Source organism: Pezoporus occidentalis, unplaced genomic scaffold (assembly GCF_034315485.1).
Source record: "Pezoporus occidentalis ecotype Australia unplaced genomic scaffold, CSIRO_AGI_Poc_V1 ctg105, whole genome shotgun sequence".
Taxonomy (NCBI): domain Eukaryota; kingdom Metazoa; phylum Chordata; class Aves; order Psittaciformes; family Psittacidae; genus Pezoporus; species Pezoporus occidentalis.
In genome coordinates, this window is record NW_026912832.1 from 1,044,694 (window position 1) to 1,064,055 (window position 19,362).

The window sequence follows — 19,362 nt, forward strand, 5'->3', positions numbered from 1 at the left end:
CCTTGCCCACACTGGTGGCGGCAGGGTCTTCCTCACTCTTGCTATTGCCTTCCCTGACATTTCCTACTTTGATCCAACTACTTTCAGCTGTTTATTTCTTACTTTCAACTATTTATTTCTACTACTGATGTTGTCAGTGGCGGTCTAGGGCAACAGTGTGCTCAGTGCAATAGAGAATATAGTGCCCTGTTGTCAGTTAGCTACTTTATCAAATCATTGCTGATTTCTACTGTCAAGGATTAGCTATTCAACTGGGTAATGAGCTCATCAGTTCTCTAACATATGAGTTGAATGAAGTAACAAGATACCTAGTTAAACAGCTGAAAAACAGTCTACTAAGTCTGATCTTTTACTAGATCTTGAAATATATTTCCAGATACCTTCCTTAATGTTTCTCCTGTATTTTCAAAATGCATTTCATTTCCCCCCTCTCCCCCCCCCCATAGCTTTTCTCCATACTAAGATCTGAATTTTTTGAGGAAAGTTTAGTCTAGGAGGGACTTCTATGGGAATCTCATAACTACTTTGCATAAAATAAATAAACTTATTTACATTTCTATGATAATTTAAAATCTAAGACATCTGTATCTCAGTGTCTAGACAGGCCTTTATAAATAACCAGAATTAACTGGGGAATGATAACAAGCCATATTTCTCTTCAGAATAAAATAGTTCTATTGAATGCTGAAAGGAAATAGTTTTGATTTTTTTTTCTGTCCACAATCTATTATAGTTAATAATGCAAATGCTTTCTCTATGATGCTTCATTAAAATTCTTCCTGATGTGTGTAATTCCCAAGTGGTTAAACTATATTCTTTTAGAATTGGTTCCAGCTTTTCAAGGTACCTAATATGTGCAGCAACTAGATAGATAAAATTATCAAGAGTCATCAAGACACAAAGGAACATGCAAATAGGCAGATTTCTGGGTTTTTTTCATTGCAGTTGGCTTAACATTTATGGAACTAATGTTGCATGGACCCAACCAGCATGACTAGAAATAAATTTTCATTGATTTTTTTATACAGTGCTTGTTACTGGAAATTTATTGTCTGAAAATTCTGTCAGCCTTATTAAGACAAATTCATTTACATTCATATATCTGTTTCAAAGTCTGATACAGGTTTCTTGCTTGTTCGGAGGTTGCAGCGGGAGTAGGAAGAGCAGTATGGCTCTAACTCAGAAGTATTCACAGGAAGCTGAGCATCTCCATCATCTTTCTTTCCCTGACTTTCTTCAAATCTCTCCTTTTAGAGCCACATTCTGTTAGTTATTTCTCATGCCAAAAAGCAGTGAAGTATCAGGGTGTGTTCCGAATAAAGTAAGTTTTTCTCGGGAGTGCTCACTGATGTTTTCCTGTGGAAACAAATAACAGCAGAAACTTTTGCAATCTAGTTCAGAACTGCAACATCTGAGTAAAGCAGTAGAATCCGTAGAGTGACAGGTCTGGTGGGGTTTTTGCTGAGGTTATTAAAGTGTTGCAGAACCAGAAGCCTGGCTTTTCTTGTAAATACTGCACCCATCTAAACTGTAAAGATATGGGCGAACTCACATATACACAATTCTGCCTGTGGCAAGCACACAGCTATTGTATCCACGGGCAGATAGCTATAAACTTGCACGTAGCTTTTTTTAATAGCGCTAACTTTTCCTGAATAGTTCATAGTAATTGTCAGTTTTTATCAGTAAGGAATGTCAGTGGCTCCCTTGCCTTACATGTTTTGAAGAAACTAGAGGGCTTTGTGGCTTGTGTTAGATACACAGAAATCTGAAGACAGCAAACAAGAGGGAGAATAAATATATACGCAGACATAGAAAAACCTTCAGACATCACAGAGAGGAAAAAAATCTAAGCAATAGTGCTGGCAAACAGTTAAATTGCAGGATCTTAAGGTATTTTGAACATCAGGTGTATTGCCTTATTTCACTGAAAAACAGAATGGTTGAGGTTGGAAGGGACCTCTTAAGATTATCTCATCCAATCCCCCCCTTTACAAGCAGGGTAAGTTAGAGCAGTTAATATTTGGTTAGTCTTGGTTATTGTCCAGGTAATTTTGGGGTTACCAGTCTGTACTCTATAGTGACTCATTTAGCCATCCACATTATCCCAGTCTGTATTGAGTGCTGTAGTGCTCAATAAGGATATTGCTCAGAGTTTGTTTACTTTCATGTAACAAGTGTTCTTTGTCTCTTGACAAAAAAAAAAACCAATAAAAATATATGTGTTACTTGCATAGGAGAACTAGCATTGGCTTTGTAGAAGCCGTGTAATAATCATAAGTTCTCACAGATGCAGGAGAGATAAGAGAGTTAAAGTTGAAACATTTTTTTCATGGAGAAAGGGGAGAGGGAGATCAAAAACTGTCAGACAAGTGACATGTCCTTCAAGTGAAAGCAGCTTGCCATTACAGTTTATTAGTACCTTTGCTCCCCCATTTTCTGCAGAATAAAAAGGAGTAAAAGATCAAACAGAACACTTTGCTCTGATTCTCATCCCAATCCTCTGCTGAAGCAGCTGAGTAGCCCACACTGACTACAATAAATGGTTAAAAAAATTCCAGTAGCTTTTGAAATCAACATTTGAAATGATAAATAGGCTTTCTCCTTCAACAGCTGTAGAACTTTCTGCTGTTGATGTTCTCCAGAACATCCTTTCCCATGAGTGATGACATTTTGGAAGCTGCAGATGTGTGGGCACTCCTGGCCCCCATTATTGCTACCTCAAACTGAGTATAACAGAAAAACTAAATCTTTCATAATGGATCTGGAAAACTATACCTCCTGTTCAAGTTTTGTACTCCACTCTCAACCCTCTTTAGGTTTCTTATCACAAGCTATATTCAAAAGAGTACTTCTTTTCAGATTGATGACATAGAACTGTTTTCTTCATGATTCAAAGGAAAATAGTTTTACTTGCCTTCTTCCTGATTTCAAAAAATAAAAAAAATAAAAAAAAATAGACTTGTGTGGGATCACAGAGACTTCTACAAGTCCTTGGTTGCTATAATACTTTCTCCAGATCATTGCCTAGATTATTCAGCTTGATCTAGCACTGTCAGATTATAAAAACCTTCTGTTAATCTGTGCATACAAAAGACAGGACTTTTAATTGTATTGTGTAAAAGACAATTGCTGTCAGTTTTCAGTATTTCTGTTTACTACCTGAAGATGGCAAGACTTCTTACAGATTACTTAGACTATTTGTTGGTTTTGGAGACAAACCCAACATGAAGCCAGGCTCAGTTTAAAGACCATCAAAATGATTGCGTTAGAACATTGTTAACAGGCCACATCCACTGGAAGGCATATGGGTGCAGAGTCCCAGTTGCTGACATTTCTAGAGCATCCACACTGATACTAACATCAAGATTAGCCAATCATGTTGAGAAAACAACTGTGCGAACTCCATTCAGATGATCTCACAGCACCCCACTGCTCTTGAGACCCATCTGTCCAGAAGTGTTAGGAAAAAAAAAGATGTCTCTTATTCAGCATCAACAATGACTCTTCATATTGCTGCACACATCTGTCTTAAAGCCCCCCATCCCTCCTGGTGGTTCAGAGCCAATCATCTGGCCTTGCTGGGAACTCAGAGACTGTCCTAAACTGTAAATTCCCATGACCGGAGCATGAGGGTGTCTAAGGTCTACACCAAGTCCCTTGCACATGCTGCTAGAGTGTGTATTCTGGGCTCCCATGTGGAGGGTGTATCTCGATATACAACTAACTAAAAAGTTAGTGCTTCTGTAAGAATTAAATTATTTCTACGGTTTAAACAGCCAGTAGTAACTTATATTTATATGATCAAGTCAGTTTTGATAGCTGTTCCCACCACGAAAATAGTTATACTTTTGTTTAAACAGAAGAGGAGCACAGAGTGGAAAACCTGGCATAGGATAAACTGAACTCCTGCAGGGGTTTTAATTTTCACATACTCCTAAACTCATGGACCCTAACAAGCTTAACATTTTTGCCAATTGCACAATTTGGAAGTTTCAACAGTGAATCCTTCTTGGACAGAAAAAAAATGTTCTCACAAAAAAACTGAACAGATGTTACTATCAGTGCCTCCAACGCCTACTGACAGAAAACATCTGTGTTCAACTTCCTGAATTAAGGATCTTGAGAACACTCCCACACACTGCTGAAACCCATTTGAAAGCAGTTGGGCTGGCAGATCAGTTTTTGAGTCTATGACTGAATGTTCTAAAGCAAGCAGGTGCTGGTTGTTGTCTCGCTGTGAGGAGCCTGGCTGGCCAAGCGGCAAGCTTACAGCTATCCGAGCCACTGTGTTATGCAAGTTTTTAGCATTTTGTGTGAACTGGGATTTTAAAAAAGTCACAAAAAGCAGTTGATCTTAATAGTGTGAGGGTAATAAAATGAATGGAATGAATGGAAAGAATGAAAAAAAAGATCTTTGGTGTAGATACTAGCAGATTAGGAGGATTGCACTGCATTGTATGGTGCCCTGGGAAGTGTCTGGCTCTTTTAATCCTGTCAAAACCCATGCTGAACGAACAGAAATTTCTTCTGTTCTGAAAACATGCTCATTGTGCTAAAAACATGTGAGGCATTCATCATCCCTCAAAATGCTCAGTCAAACATTTAATAGGTACCATCACCAATGTCTGCCCTTTTACATGAACATAATACAGCAGCTATGACTGGGTAACTGGGAGTTTCCTGCTTGCTCCTGCTCCAGACCCATCATCTTGATATTTGTCTTTTGTAAGAGCAAATTTGGCAAGATGACTTTTCCTCTCTGGTGAATTTTTGGTTGGCTATCAAACTAGTCTTCTCCAATTATTTAAATAGTAATGAATGTTTTGCAAGGATAAATCAATGTCATTTTAGTGTTCTGTGAAACATCATTAGCTCATGATCTCAACTTCAAGTTGATCCAAAGTAACATCTCTAAGTTATTCTGGTTAACTCTTTCTTAAAGACACTATTTGGTTGGAAGTCAGAGGGACAGTATTTACATATCAATCGACATAGTTTTTTTCTGGGTTTATAGTTATCTTAGGTTGGTACTTGCAGTTTAACCAACATACAGTGAGTAGCTCCGTTAATCGCACTTCCGCTCATGCTAACCCAAAGCATCTGTCTAGGTTGCACAGTATCCGGTCAGCTGCAGCTGTGATAGCTCTGCAGGTTTCTGAGATCTGAAGATTTCCCTGTGTTCCCTTACATATCACCAGAGCCCCATATCAAAATTTTAGCAGTGCACAATGTAGGTAGAAATTTTGTTATCTCCTGAATAAAATTATAGAAACTTAACTAAGAAGCTATGTAGAAATGCTAGTATTCTTGTGGCTCCTAGCACATTTATCTGAGTAGCCAAAAAAGGAAGAAAGGTACAGTCCAGATGATATATTTCGATTAAATGCATATACTTTCGAGCACACACCATTATCATCTGATCACTGAAATATTTCTAACTTCTAAGAAAATCCTATTATTTTGCACCACCAGTAGCAACTGTTCTGACATATACTGCCTGCCAAGTTTAGTAAATGTATTGCATTTATATCCAGCTCCTTTTTCATGCAGAATAGTTTTCATGCTCAAGTTTATTTCAGTATTAATTCTAACTGCTAAATCCACAATTCCAGGGCTTGATCTTTTGGGGTATTGTTTAGAAAGCAACGATGTGGAGATCAGCGTTTGAGTGAGGGACCGAAGCTCCTTTTGTAGACAGCTAAGAAAAATGGGTACATTCAGGGTGGATTTGTTTGAATATCCACTTTAAATATGTGCATTGGGATATATCATACCATAACATATTACCATCACAGTGTAGTGAATGACTACACTGCATATAGATTAAAAAATCCTTTAAAAATGCTTGCTGCCTTTCAAGTCATTATAAGTCCATAATTCAGTAGAGTGTGCTCACTAGACAGATATAGTTGCTAATATATGTGTTATAGAATCATAGAATAGTTTCAGTTGGCAGGGACATTCAAGGGTCATCCAGTCCAACCACCCTGCAATGAGGAGGCACATCTTCAACAAGAAGTCATGGAAGGCAGATACAGGGACCTTGAGAATGAAGACCTTGCTCCCACTGTCGGAGAGGATCTTGTTCGAGAACATCTTAGAAATCTGAACGTGCACAAGTCCATGGGTCCTGATGAGGTTCATGCGCGGGTCCTGAAGGAGCTGGCAAATGAAGTTGCTAAGTCACTGGCCATCGTATTGGAGAAATCATGGCAGTCAGGTAAAGTTCCCTTGGCTGATGCCAACCTCATGAAGTTTAACCATGCCAAGTGCAAGGTCCTACACCTGGGTCGGAGCAATCCCAGGCACAGCTACAGGTTGGGCAGAGAAGAGATTCAGAGCAGCCCTGAGGAGAAGGACTTGGGGGTGTTGGTTGATGAGAAAATGAACATGAGCCAGCAGTGTGCGCTTGCAGCCCAGAAAGCCAACTGTATCCTGGGCTGCATCAAAAGGAGCATGACCAGCAGGTCGAAGGAGGTGATCCTGCTCCTCTACTCTGCTCTTGTGAGACACCACTTGGAGTATTGTGTGCAGTTCTGGTGTCCTCAACATAAAAAGGACATGGAGCTCTTGGAACAAGTCCAGAGGAGGGCCACGAGGATGATCAGGGGACTGGAGCACCTCCCATATGAAGAGAGGCTGAGAAAGTTGGGGCTGTTCAGCCTGGAGAAGAGAAGGCTGCATGGAGACCTCATAGCAGCCTTCCAGTATCTGAAGGGGGCCTATAGGGATGCTGGAGAGGGACTGTTCATCAGGGACTGTAGTGATAGCACAAGGGGTAATGGGTTAAAACTTAAACAGGGGAAGTTTAGATTGGATATAAGAAGGAAATTGTTTCTTGTTAGGGTGGTGAGGCACTGGAATGGGTTGCCCAGGGAGGTTGTTAATGCTCCATCCCTGCGGTGTTCAAGACCAGGTTGGACAAGGCATTGGGTGATATGGTTTAGTGTGAGGTGTCCCTGCCCATGGCAGGGGGGTTGGAACTAGATGATCTTAAAGTCCTTTCCATCCCTAACTATTCTATGATTCTATGATTCTAAGATCAGGTTAATTGCTTAAGTCTGATCCCAGATTTCTCAATTTGTTTGTGCAGCCATACTTCAGCAGAGATGCTGCTTTGGACTTTCAGATTTATTCCTTTACTGAGTCTGCAAACAAAACCACCCTTCCCCTCTGCCCAGCACTTCCTTCCCACATCTTCTCTTTCCTCTTCTCTCCTCTATGCAATAACCTCTTAATGACTTAGCATGGAAATCCTTGTGAGGTTTTGTCTGGACTTGCCCTTTCAGATGTTTTTCTTTGAGAGACCATTGCCATGGTCTGGGTATCATTCTTTCTACAGCAGCTCTGCAAAGCACAGAAAGCACTTGTGACATATATTCCTATGTGTTTTGTGACATGAAGAATCTTTTAACTGGTTCTTAAGTGTTTGACCTATATTCCAGTGTATATTTTCTTTTGCGCATGTTTTATCTTCTTGGGTGACATAGCAGCTTTCTGGAAGATCACAAATTAGATCAAACTGTGGGAAAAGGGAACAGTACAAGCTTATTTCATTTACTGACTACAGAAAAGGGCTGTGGCTTCTGGTCAAGAGAACCCTCTCATTGTTCTTTTTTCATGAAGATTTAATGTTTATTCCTTCAATAATTAAAAAAAAAAAAAAAAAAAAAAAGCCCAAAACTTCTGCAAGCTGAATCACTGCTCTGGAATTAATGTTAATGTCATTTGGTCACCACTGTCCTGAGAGAAAATGTCGCATGTCCAGACAATGTAGTTGAAAGAGCAGCAAATTGTTACCATGCCACTAGGCTGAACTAGCCTCAAGTTTTAGTTATTTTTAACTTAACATGAATTTTATGCTTTTTTGTTTACTTTTTGGTATAAATAAAAGCTTTTTAACAAATAAGAAGGAAAGTCTTTTCTGAGAAAATCAGCTGGATGTGAAAGTCAGCTAAATAACCTCTGAAGTAGCAAAAAATAAATTAAAAATAGAAATAAACATTAGCTATGTACTTTTTTTTTTTTTTAAGACTGCTGACTCTGTCAGTGCTACTCTGTCAAGAATTGACTATCACATAATTTAGGCATATGAGAAAGGTTTGCTTCACTGGCTTATCAATATTCAAGTTAGATTACAGGAGTCCATCCCTTCCTAACTCTGATAACCATGTGGTAGTAGAAGCTAATGCCAGCCTATAGAAGCTAATACAGATTCAGAACATAAATTTGAGAAGAGGCAGGCCTGTGACATTAAATGTAAATTTAGCAATCCACTGAAGAAATAGAATAACAAGTTTTTCTCATTCTCTTAGAAGACCAAGTCCTTCCTATTATATGAAATAAAGGGTGAACAATGAGTCAGGCACTTCAGGAAGCCATGCTGCTTGATTGCATGATGAATTTCATCTCATTTCATTTGTACCTTCCCAGCTATCTCACTGCCAAGCATTTGCTTTTGTTGCTGTAGCCTTCACACAAAGATATTTTAACCATACCTGAACTCCTTATCAGATTTCCTGAAGTTGTAACATGGTCTGGAAACATGCACCTGTGGTGGTGGGGGCTGCATGCAGTATCAATGGCTGGTGCCATCTAGTGAAGAGCTTCTGAATGCTAGCTGCAAGTTGAGATTGGTATCTGTCTTTTAGAAAATAGTCATTATTACAGTCCTGAAGACACAAATATAGAGTGACGTGCTAATATGTTTAACAGCCAAGCCTGCACAAACTTCAGGATTTTTTCTCCCATATAATCTCTCTTTCCAGTGGTTAGCATTAGCTATGTTATACCCTTTGTATTTATATTTGTCAGGAGGCCCAATAGTATCCTGGAGTTCATGACTGTGGCCAGCAGGTCAAGGGAGGTGATCCTCCCCTCTACCCTGGTGAGGCCACATCTGAATTGCTGGGCTCCTCAGTACAAGAAAGATAAGGAGCTACTGGAGAGTGTCCAGTGGAGGCCACAAGGATGGTCAGGGTTCTGGAGCATCTCACTTATGAGGAGAGAATGCAGGAGCTGGGCCTGTTTAGTCTAGAGAAGAGAAGACTGGGAGGAGATCTCATGAATGCATATAAATACCTTCAAGGCGGGTGCCAGGAAGATAGTGCCAGACTCTTTAGTGATGCCCAGCAAGAGGACAAGGAGCAATGGCCATAAATTAAAACACAAGCAGTTTCACCTCAATGATGTGAGGAAGAACTTCTTTACGTTAAACGTAGCAGAGCACTGGAACAGGCTGCCCAGGAGGTTGTGGAGTCTTCCTCCCTAGAGACGTTCAAAACCCGCCTGGACACGTTCCTACATAACCTTCTCTAGGTGGTCCTTGCCTTGGCAATGAAGGTTGGACTAGGTGATCTCCAGAGGTCCCTTCCAATCCTAATGATTCTGTGATTTTCTACCATTCCATGGATTATTTTGAACTACTTTTTTCAGGTGGAATTGCAAAAAAGTTTTAATCTTACTAAAGCAAAACGCTTGAGTTGCTGGGGTGGATGGAACCATTCAGACTACGTTATCAATGTACAGCATAATGATATATGGTGTGGAAATGTACCAGTGTCTTCTGTGTCATGGAAGATGTGCTCATCAGTGACTGATTTTGTACCCAGTGAAGCTTTGAAAGCAAAGTGTTTTAACCTTGGTTTATTCCAGTAACCACTGGAAAGTGGGGGTAAGCAAAAATTTTATCTTAGTAGAGCTGGCAGGAAAGGAAGACCGCACATGTATCCTTGCCATGGAGAGGATCCCATATGGTCTTAAACTTGATTTGAGATTGGTTCTGTAAATAGCCAGGGGCTGTTGTGCAATGAGCCTCTGGAAATCTGTCTCTACTGGGCAGTCTTGGACTGCCAGGAGCAGTCACTGACTTGACCTAGTTGAGCTATGGCAGCACGACGCTCCGTGTGCTCTGCTTTTCTCTTCCACCCAGCCCAAAGCTGTGCAACCCCATAGCAGAGTGATTTCTGGCACAGCGTACATTGCATGGAGCTGAAACCCCAGATCCCTCACTTACATATTCCCCTTTAATATTCAATCCATTAACTCCTGGATTTACGGTCCAAGAGAAATGCTGGGTGATATGCCCATACCAGTCTTACTCAGTGTGCCGCAACAGGGTTCTTGAAGTTGTTGCTTGTAGTTCATGTTTTTGGGGGTGATGAGAGCATTTAAGGTTTAATTTAAGCATTTTTTAGTTGGATTCAATGATAGTTTTACTGTGCCTACCTCTGTGGAAGATGCCTTAGAGAACCGCAAATTCCCTACATTTACACCCTATTCTCCGCATTTTGCCAGCATTATTTTTAAAACTTTCCCTGTGTCTTTCCTGTGTGCCTGCAGGGATGCCTTTTCCTGCGTTAGCACTTTTAATCAGCTCAGAAGTTGCTCATTTTCCTTATAACTGATTTTATTCCCTGGTGAGTTGCTCTCTCTGTTCCCTTTGTTGGTCTCCCTGTAGTAGTGGAACTGCATTGAGGTCCTTGCTGTCACGTCCTTTCCTCATCTGTTCTTACAGGAACCATTTCTGGCTGAGCCAACTTAACAAAAAGTCCCAGTTCCCACTTGTCTGTCACAGTCAGATCACCCTTCCCAGAGGAAGTGAACTTGCCCTTTCTCCAATGACCTTTTAAAAATGTCAGGGAATTAACCTCCTTTCTTCTTGTCCACTATTAAATAAATGATGGCCTACAAGGATCGCTTTCGTGTGGGGAATACTGAATCATCACATTCCATATACCAGAAGCAGTTGCAAAAGGGAAGTCTGTAATGAAATGCGGAGAAATGGGCTCAATGACTCTGAAGCTTTCCAGTAATTAATTCTGATACTGTCTCCTCTTTATTGCAAATCAACAGTTTTCTCTTTTCTTCATATCTCCACACTGATACGTGGATTTCTCAGCAATCTGTGATTATGTGCTTGTATTTTAAAACCTTTGGAGCCAGTACTATCCTTTATTGTATCTTTATTTGTATAGCACCTCAAACAACTGGTTGATCTCAAAATTAGCGCAACCTCCTCCACCAGCTTTGTTGTAAACTTAGCAGTAAATTAGATGGAAGAAACTATTGCAACGTGACATCTCTTTCATTTGACTGATCCTGAAAGAACTGGAAAAAGAACAGGCTGCAAAGTATGAACATTCAGTACAGATTTAAAAGGCTGTTCAGGATCTTCTGAAGTCCACTGGGACTTCATTGCAAAATGCAGTTATTAAATTCAGTCACAACCTTGACAGCATGTTCCTTCATGCATGTCACTGGACAAGTGGCAATGTATATACAGCATTGCAAATATTTTCTGGGAAGATTTCCACACAGCTTCCTAAATTTCCAACCTTTGCTCCTGTCTGTAAATAGCTTTTGCAAATGGCTGGGCCAGCCACATGAATTGTGTGAGACCTCTTCCAGTCAGCTGAAGTCACAGGAAGAGCAAAGCAGGGACTGCCTATTTAGGAATGCATCCTGGCATTGGGAGCTTTGTGATTCATCTGAACAGGCATGGAAGTTTTCTTGGAACAAATTTAAAACTTCTTCTTAGTGTCCAAGATATTCCATCAGCCCACTTTTTCCTTTCCTTTTCACATGCTCCCTCATTGATGCTGGCCATAGTGCCATAGCTGCCATGCATTCTGTGATAAGCCTTTCAGTGACATGATTGTGACATGAAGTAATCATTCCTTGCTCTGGATTCAGGAAGAGCTCCAGTTCACCTCATCAAAATGGGAAGCCTTCTGCCAGACAGCACCCTTCTCTCACCTTTCTAGAGCATTGATTTTATCATTTAAGGAAGGGAGCACAGAAGAAAGGTCTTTGTGAGTTGTCTAAAATATGACAGATAAGGAAAGCACGTTTCCCTAGGCTTGCCTTTTGGAGGTTTTTATTGGGGTTTTGGTGGGGTTTTGACCTGGAAGTTTAATCCAGACACAATTTCACAGGTCTGGAGAATTTGCTAGGACTTCTGACCCTCCAGAAGCACAGCAGAGCAGTACCATGTTTCAAAAGAGGGGAATTTGGGACTCTAATAGAATCACAGAATACTTCGGGTCGGAAAGGACCTTAAGATCATCTAGTTCCAGCCCCCCCTGCCATGGACAGGGATGCCTCGCACTAAACCTTGTTGCCCAAAGCTCTGTCCAACCTGGTCTTGATCACTGCCAGGGATGGAGCATTCACAACTTCCCTGGGCAACCCATTCCAGTGCCTCACCACCCTAACAGTAACGAACTTCTTCCTTATATCCAATCTAGACTTCCCATGTGCAAGTTTGAACACATTACCCCTTTTCCCTACCACTACAGTGCCTAATGAAGAGTCTCTCCCCAGCATCCTTGATAATTGGTAATAATTGAGTCGTGCTTTACTTGACTAAGCCTTTCAAATTGATTGTCTTTGCTTAAATCTCCTCAGTGACCTTTGCAAAAGAATGTTCTTAGGTTATTTAGTAATGAAAAAGGGCCATACTTGTTCAACAAAAGATATAAAGAAAGCAGAGTAAAAGCTGGCAAGTCCAAGTTAATGAAGGTTAACAAAGTTAATTCAGTTAACAGTTGTTAACTGAAGTCAAATTACTAATGGGCTGAAGAATTACACAAATGATATTAAGTACTTCCCCTGAAAGCTCTGACTTTAGTCTCATACTAAACTGGTCACAGAAGGATCAATGCTCTTGTCTTTATTGCAAGTAATATTAAATAACCCCTCTTTTTTGAAAACCAAATGACCAGATAATTACCAGGAAAGCATGGGGAACGGGCTGCCGGTGTTACTTAACTCTCTTTGTGTTTTCCATTACTCATTTACTTCTTTCTCCACACCAGATAAGAAAATGGGACTGGAAATGGGAGAGTGTTATTTGGTGTAGGAATTGGAGAGGTAACCATGTTGCATGTAATGCCCCCTTTGAAGCGTTACAACTCTTCATGGCCCCTGCAGAAAGCCATCCATAGATTTGAAAGTTCTGAAGAACATAACCAGCGTTTTATCAGAAGTTTCAGTTAAATGTTTTACACACTTTCTGCCTGCAACCTGCTGCCCACAAAAGGGATGCAGATGGGCACTTTTGGAATTTATGAGTAGCTTTTGGAATTTATTTGGCTTCTTTTGTTTTTCAGGTACTTCAAAAGTGAAACAGCATTTTCAGGGTACAGAATCCAGGTTTTCCATTCTTTGTGGGAGTAGTGACACGTTTGTTTTCAGAACCTCTCAGACTGAAACTGAAGCCAACTTAAATCTCTACAGTTGGACTTGAATAATATTTCTGTGTTCTTTGCAGGTGTATGAGATACGTTTTTATCCCATTTAAAGGTTCCTTTCTACATTTAGATGTATGGGGAAGAACAAGCTAGCTTAAGTATTTAATTAAGTTTTAAGGCCTTATAATAAGGAAATATTTTGATATTTGCATAAGAATTGATGCTGCTTTACAAAAAAACGATAAAGAACGCAATGAATTTTTAAAACTTGATGAAATATCTATTATTTCACTGAAAAAAAGCAGTTTCATGGTGTATGTACATGTGTTCTCTCTCTTAATTCCTTTATACTTAAATTTTGAGCCATAGTAAGAAAAGTTGAGAAAACATGATGTCAGAAAAGACTTCTTTGTGATATAAGATCTTCCTGACCTTGGAGCTCACACTGATGATTATTGGCTCAGATTTAAATCATCATTCTAGTGCTTCTAATCAGCATATTTCCATTTGAGTCAGGTAACTAAGAAAAGTATGTCTGCTGTGAATCTGTTTAGACAAGGATCTGCACCTTCATATGATTACTTTCAAGAGATTCACTGATTTTTTAAAACCTGAAAACTACTGATGTGGAGAAAGATACATCTGTAATAACCAGCTATTGCTGACATAAGGAAATGAGCATATACCAGATGCATATACCTCCTGCCAACACAAATCGTATTATATTTTATATGTATTAATATAACCTTTGTTGCTTCTCAGTTTGTTAGCTTGAAAAGGCATTGGCCTCCTAGTGCCTGAGAATCCACATGAGCAGGCTTGGTTTAGAAGCAGGTATGCTATATAAACTTGGGCTTGGCTGTATGTGGAGAGGTTCACTTTCATGCTGACAGCTCAAACACTTAAATAATCCCTGTTGTCCCTTGGCAATGCTCCTAAACAATCAGATTTGTCAAAATAATTGTAACACTATAGCAAAAGATCCATAATGTAAGAAGTCCATCCTGGTGGCTTGTCCCAAGAACTCTATGCAATTCATTCTTCATACTCAGGCTCATTCCTAGTCTTCTTCCAAGAAAATAAAATACCAAAAATATTGCACTGAGTTTTGTACTTTGTTTGGCTGCATCAGCTTCTCTGTATGGACTCACTTGATGTTATACAATAAGATTTAAAATACAAAAACGTACTCCAACTGCTGTGACAGCCATTTTCCACAAAAGCAGTGTGGCAAATTGATTTATTTCTAAAACTAGAAGTAAGCTGTGTTTCAGTCATACTCTTTGTTTTTGGGGTTGCGGTATCAAGACAACTGTAGCCTAGATAAATGTTAATTATAGACAGATTGTTGACAATTGAGTTTTGAAGGTGTATCTCAAATGGGCCTATCCTTTAGTATGAGAATTTAAAAAAATCACCTTATATCAATAAAGAGTTTCTCAGTATCTTTCCTACAACTTCCTGAATAAAAAGAAATTAGGGTATCTTCAGATTCATTTCTTAAAGTCCCCACACTGTCCTCCTCCACTTCTCCCACCTCAATGGCATTACTGAAGTGTTATCCTTCCTGGACCGGGATTTTATTCATCTTCTAGCTCTTTCTTTGCAGGCATGGGCGAGACTGTAAGTATTTTATACTAAAACAGAGTGTTATCTTTTTTGTCACTTGTTTGCATAAGTAGGTATCTGTTTATTCATGCTTTGCTGTAATTCTTGCTTTGTAAGATACTGGTGCTGGTGTAGACTAGTCTGTGAAAAATCTAAATTAATTTTAAATATAGTTTCATTAGAATTGTCTTAATTAGAACTCAGTAAACGGTGCTTTGCTCCACTGAAGCATATTTTTCCAGAAAAGATTGCATCAATTTACTGTGAGTGTCATTAGTGCATTGTGTAGTGTAGAGCATGCAAAACATATGTGCCTTCAGTAACACTACGTCTGGAACTGCTTTCAGACACTTTGGTTCACAGATCTCAGACATATTGTCACAACCCATTACTTAAATCAACATTGTGTTCTTTCAAAATTATTTTTTCCCCAGTTGAGCCTTGTGATGTTGGCAGTCAACAGGGGATTACTTTTAAATAATGTTTGAAGTGTCCCCAAGAGCCGAGCCAGCTCTGGAAGGGAGAATGACAAGGGAGCCCTGAATGCAGCTCCTCCACCTGTGTGGATGTATGCACATCTAATCATTTCCAGGCTCCAATGATAAATAGAAATGTCATCCCCAAAGAGGCAGACTCCAGTTGTAAGAAATAGAGCCATTAAGCAATTTCACAGTTAAGCATATTTTACTTGCTTGGAGTATTAATTGGTTATGTTGCAGTCTAGTGAGAATCACTCTTGAGAAGCCTTATTCCAAAGAAAACACTTTTTTTCATAGACCAGCCATGAATATTCAAGTAGTGAACCTTGATTTGAGTGTGCATTTCCACACATTGATTTTGTCACGTGCAATGTGGTCACTGTTCCTGGAGTTTCTCTCTGTGGTGTTTCCAGATGACATTCATCAAAGAGTCTGACCTACTGGAACGGAAAGGGATTCTGTGTTTATTTTGTCTTCAAGAGATTGACTCCATTGTAGCAGCGGTAACTAATCCAGCTTCATGTCTGTCCCTAAATAAATGCTTCTTTATTATTTTTATCAGGGCCAGCCAGGACTTCTTGGATCTCAGGGGTTCACTGGTCCACCAGGATTGATGGGAATCCCAGGAGTGCAAGGTCCCAAAGGTCACAAGGGTGAAAGAGGACAGCCAGGAATAAGTGGACCCAAAGGAGAAATGGTAACTTCTGAATTGCAGATGTTTTAGCTGACAAGCAAAATACTGGGCAGAGCATCATTTTAATTGCGCTGTTTCATTCTAGGGGCAAAGAGGAGTCACTGGATTCCCCGGGGCAGATGGTGTGCCTGTAAGTAGATGTTTACCTCATCTTTAAGAAATCACCAACTGCAAATATTGCAAGGTAGTTTAAAGCCTTTGTGCTTTAATTAAAATAGCTGGGCTAAATTCAGCATCAGCCACATACACAGTTTTAAGCTAAGGGCATTTGTTGGACTGGATCTGCAGCTAGACAAGATCTCAGGATCTGTGCTTCCTCTCATTCCATCAGATAATTAAGGTCCATTTGCTTTGTCCTATGGAGAAAGTCCCTTGCAAAGGGGACAAGAAAGGATAGAAATTTCCTGTGTCCCTGGAGGTTACCCAGCTAAGTATGTTCTTTTGTAGGGAAGAGCTGGGAGATAACTACTTCACATCTCTTAACCTTGTGAGCAAAGGACACCAGTGGGTCATTCCTTAATTATTTCAGAGTTGAAAAGCACATAGAAAGACCAATGATTTTTAGAATACTAACCATTGCTATTTGTGTTATAGCTCATGTGGCATGCTTGAGATAGTCTTAAAAAACTTCCTAAACACTGTCAAACTTTGAACAAATTGACCAGGTCCATGAAACTGAAACATTCAAAGAGGAAAGCCGGGTAAAGTTCACAGCACAGTATTTTCCCAGCTTACACGTCTTTACATCTTGTGTCATAAAATAACAAAGAAATCTGAGTCACTGGAATCCCTGGACAGAGTTCCCAGGCTTGGGTTTCCTTTGTAGTGCTCCTTGACACCGGGGCCCCACTCTGCAGCCCACGCATCCACATCCACTCTCACCCTTGTTTGTTTCCAGAAGAGTTCCCTATTGAGATTCAGGGCTTTCTCTCTCACAATCTTTCTCTTCTCCCTCTTTCTCACTCTCAAAGGAAAAGCAGAGGACTCTCCCATTTTTATTAACACCCCTGAAGCCAAGGATCTTGTTCATCTCACCATGTCACACTGACTTTTTTCTAAGCATCCTCAGGAGGAGAGTAAATTGCTGTGAAGCTCGGTGTTGCTGGACCACTTCTCTTACCTGAGCAAGTTTTCTTTTTCAGCCCTGCCTTCCCAACCTCTGCATGTTGCGTTGTGAAGGGTAAATACCTTCAGACAGTACTTGAACCCGTATGGTCACTATGTCCTGTCCTCAAGCTCCCTTGCCCTTCCCACTAACTTATATTCACCAAACTCAAGCAGTTTTCTCAGGCCGAGACTAACACTGACCATCAGACAGCAGGTCGATAGGTACAGGTATGAACTGTAATGACACGGTGTTAGGGTGTGAGGCTAGAGGCCAAGAGAGGATGGTGGCAAGCCTCAGTGTCTTCTGATGTGAGGAATGCCAGAACTTGTTAGAGTGTCCTGGCTTTAGCGGTAGCAATTAATTTTTCTCCTTCTTGGTAGCTGGTGCAGTGCTATGTTTTGACTTCCAGCCTGGGAACAGCGCTGATAACACCGATGTTTTCAGTTGTTGCTAAGTAATGTTTACCCTGACCAAGGACTTTGTGAGGCTCATGCTCTGCCAGGGAGGAGGGGAAGCCGGGAGGAAGCAGAGACAGGACACCTGATGCAAGCTAGCCAAAGAGGTATTCCGTACCACAGCACGTCATGCCTGGGAGGGTGACTGAGAGTTACCCGGAAGGACACGGGGTCTTCTGGGTTGGACTGGTTTCTCGGAGGGTGGTATTGTATTCTCTTCCCTTGTTATTTTCCCTTATCATTGTTGTCGTTGGTGGTAGCAGTGGTGATTTGTGTTGTACATTGGTTGCTGGACTGTTCTTGTTTCAACCCGTAGGAGTTGCACTCCTTCGATCCTCCTCCCCATCCCTCCGGGAGCGGGGAAGGGGAGAGCCCGGGGCTGGGGGGGGCCTCGATTGCTTCCAGCCCAGCACCACTCACTGGGAGTGAGTGAACAAGCTGTTTGGCTAGGGTTTAAACCACGACATAGAGCTAGGTAAGGACATGGACAGATTTCCTGTAGGCAAGGGAGCAGAAGCAGAGAAAACTCTTATTCTAGATAGAAGAGAAAGAGAAAAATATCTTATGTTAGTTTCTGGGTTTTCTCACTTGAGTCCCTTGGAAGAAAGAGCTGATCAAGGGTATACTTGCTTCTCATCAGCCTCAGGGCGAACCAGAAGCAACAGCGATTAAGGTGAATATAGGTACAGCAATGAAAATCCAGCTTGAGACAGGAATAACATTTCAAAGTCTCAGTGTGGAGGTTCTGCAGTGCCCCTCACTCCCTTGCTTTGAGGCCTGCTGTTTTTTTCCATACTTAAATCCTCATCACAACACTCAAGCTAGCTCCAAAAGCATCTCTGACTGTTTTTTCCTGGCTTGGAAGCTGTTCAAAGTCAGTGAGGAACCTTTCTTCCCACTCTTCCAGTGTGAAGCACTAAAATGCTTAAAAATCCCAGTTCTTAGTGGCTCCCTGTACAGCAGCCTCATCTGGCTTAGCTCTCTTGCTTAACAGAGCCTACACTGAACATAGCTTTCTTACCCTTTCTGAAAGGTCCTTCGCTACTCATTTTTTCATTCTGTCTGGGGCATCTGGTTCAAGCTGCAGCTATATTAAAAAAAGGCACTGTCTGTTTCTGTCTTTGAAAATCATAGTTTCCCATGGATCCAAGCCTTGGGCTTAATGTGAGAATGTCTAAATACTGTGTGACTACAGGAAAAGGAAAACTAGAAACAGATGGATAGATAAACACTTTTTTTTTTCCCTCAACAGGGTCATCCAGGGCAGCCAGGATCAAGGGGGAAACCAGGTCATGATGGCTGTAACGGGACAGTAGGTGACCCTGGTGACTCGGGAACTCCTGGATTCTCTGGTTTCCCTGGTACCATTGTAAGTAGCTGGCAGTAAGGGAGCACCTGAAGGTAAAATCATTGCTGAAGGGAGTTTTAGTCACATGTGTTTTGGAAGCAAATGGGACATCTCTTAATGGAGCTCCCTTTTGGCCCAGCAGAGCATACATGCAAACTTACCATGGACACAGTGGGCTATGCTTAGTTACTGAATTGCAGCCAGGGCTGGGAGGTCTGCCCAGAGCTGTATCTGTCATGTAGGTATTGCAGGGAGAATACTTCAGGAAAACCTGTACATCCTTATCCAACAGTGGTAAAATAATCTTAAACTGACAACTTCTGATGAAAGTAACCTTTTCCTTCCCTGTCCCATGGCCAAAGTACTGGCTTTCATGGCACGATACATAGGATCATGCTGAGGTGAGCAGGGGCTCCTGGATTTACCAGAGCACATGTCAGCCCCTGGGGAGCTGCTGCTGCAGCTTTAGCTAGG

The 19,362-nt window shown here is 40.9% G+C and overlaps 1 protein-coding gene across 2 annotated transcripts in view; it reads left to right on the forward strand.

The window, feature by feature from the left end:
* COL4A2 (collagen type IV alpha 2 chain) overlaps positions 1–19,362 on the forward strand; it is a 144,499-nt gene that overhangs the window by 77,574 nt on the left and 47,563 nt on the right. For both annotated transcript variants that reach the window (XM_062619258.1, XM_062619269.1), the window contains 3 exons: positions 15,846–15,980; positions 16,063–16,107; positions 18,793–18,909. In XM_062619258.1, coding sequence (XP_062475242.1) covers positions 15,846–15,980; positions 16,063–16,107; positions 18,793–18,909 — 297 coding nt within the window. The remainder of the gene's footprint in view (positions 1–15,845; positions 15,981–16,062; positions 16,108–18,792; positions 18,910–19,362) is intronic.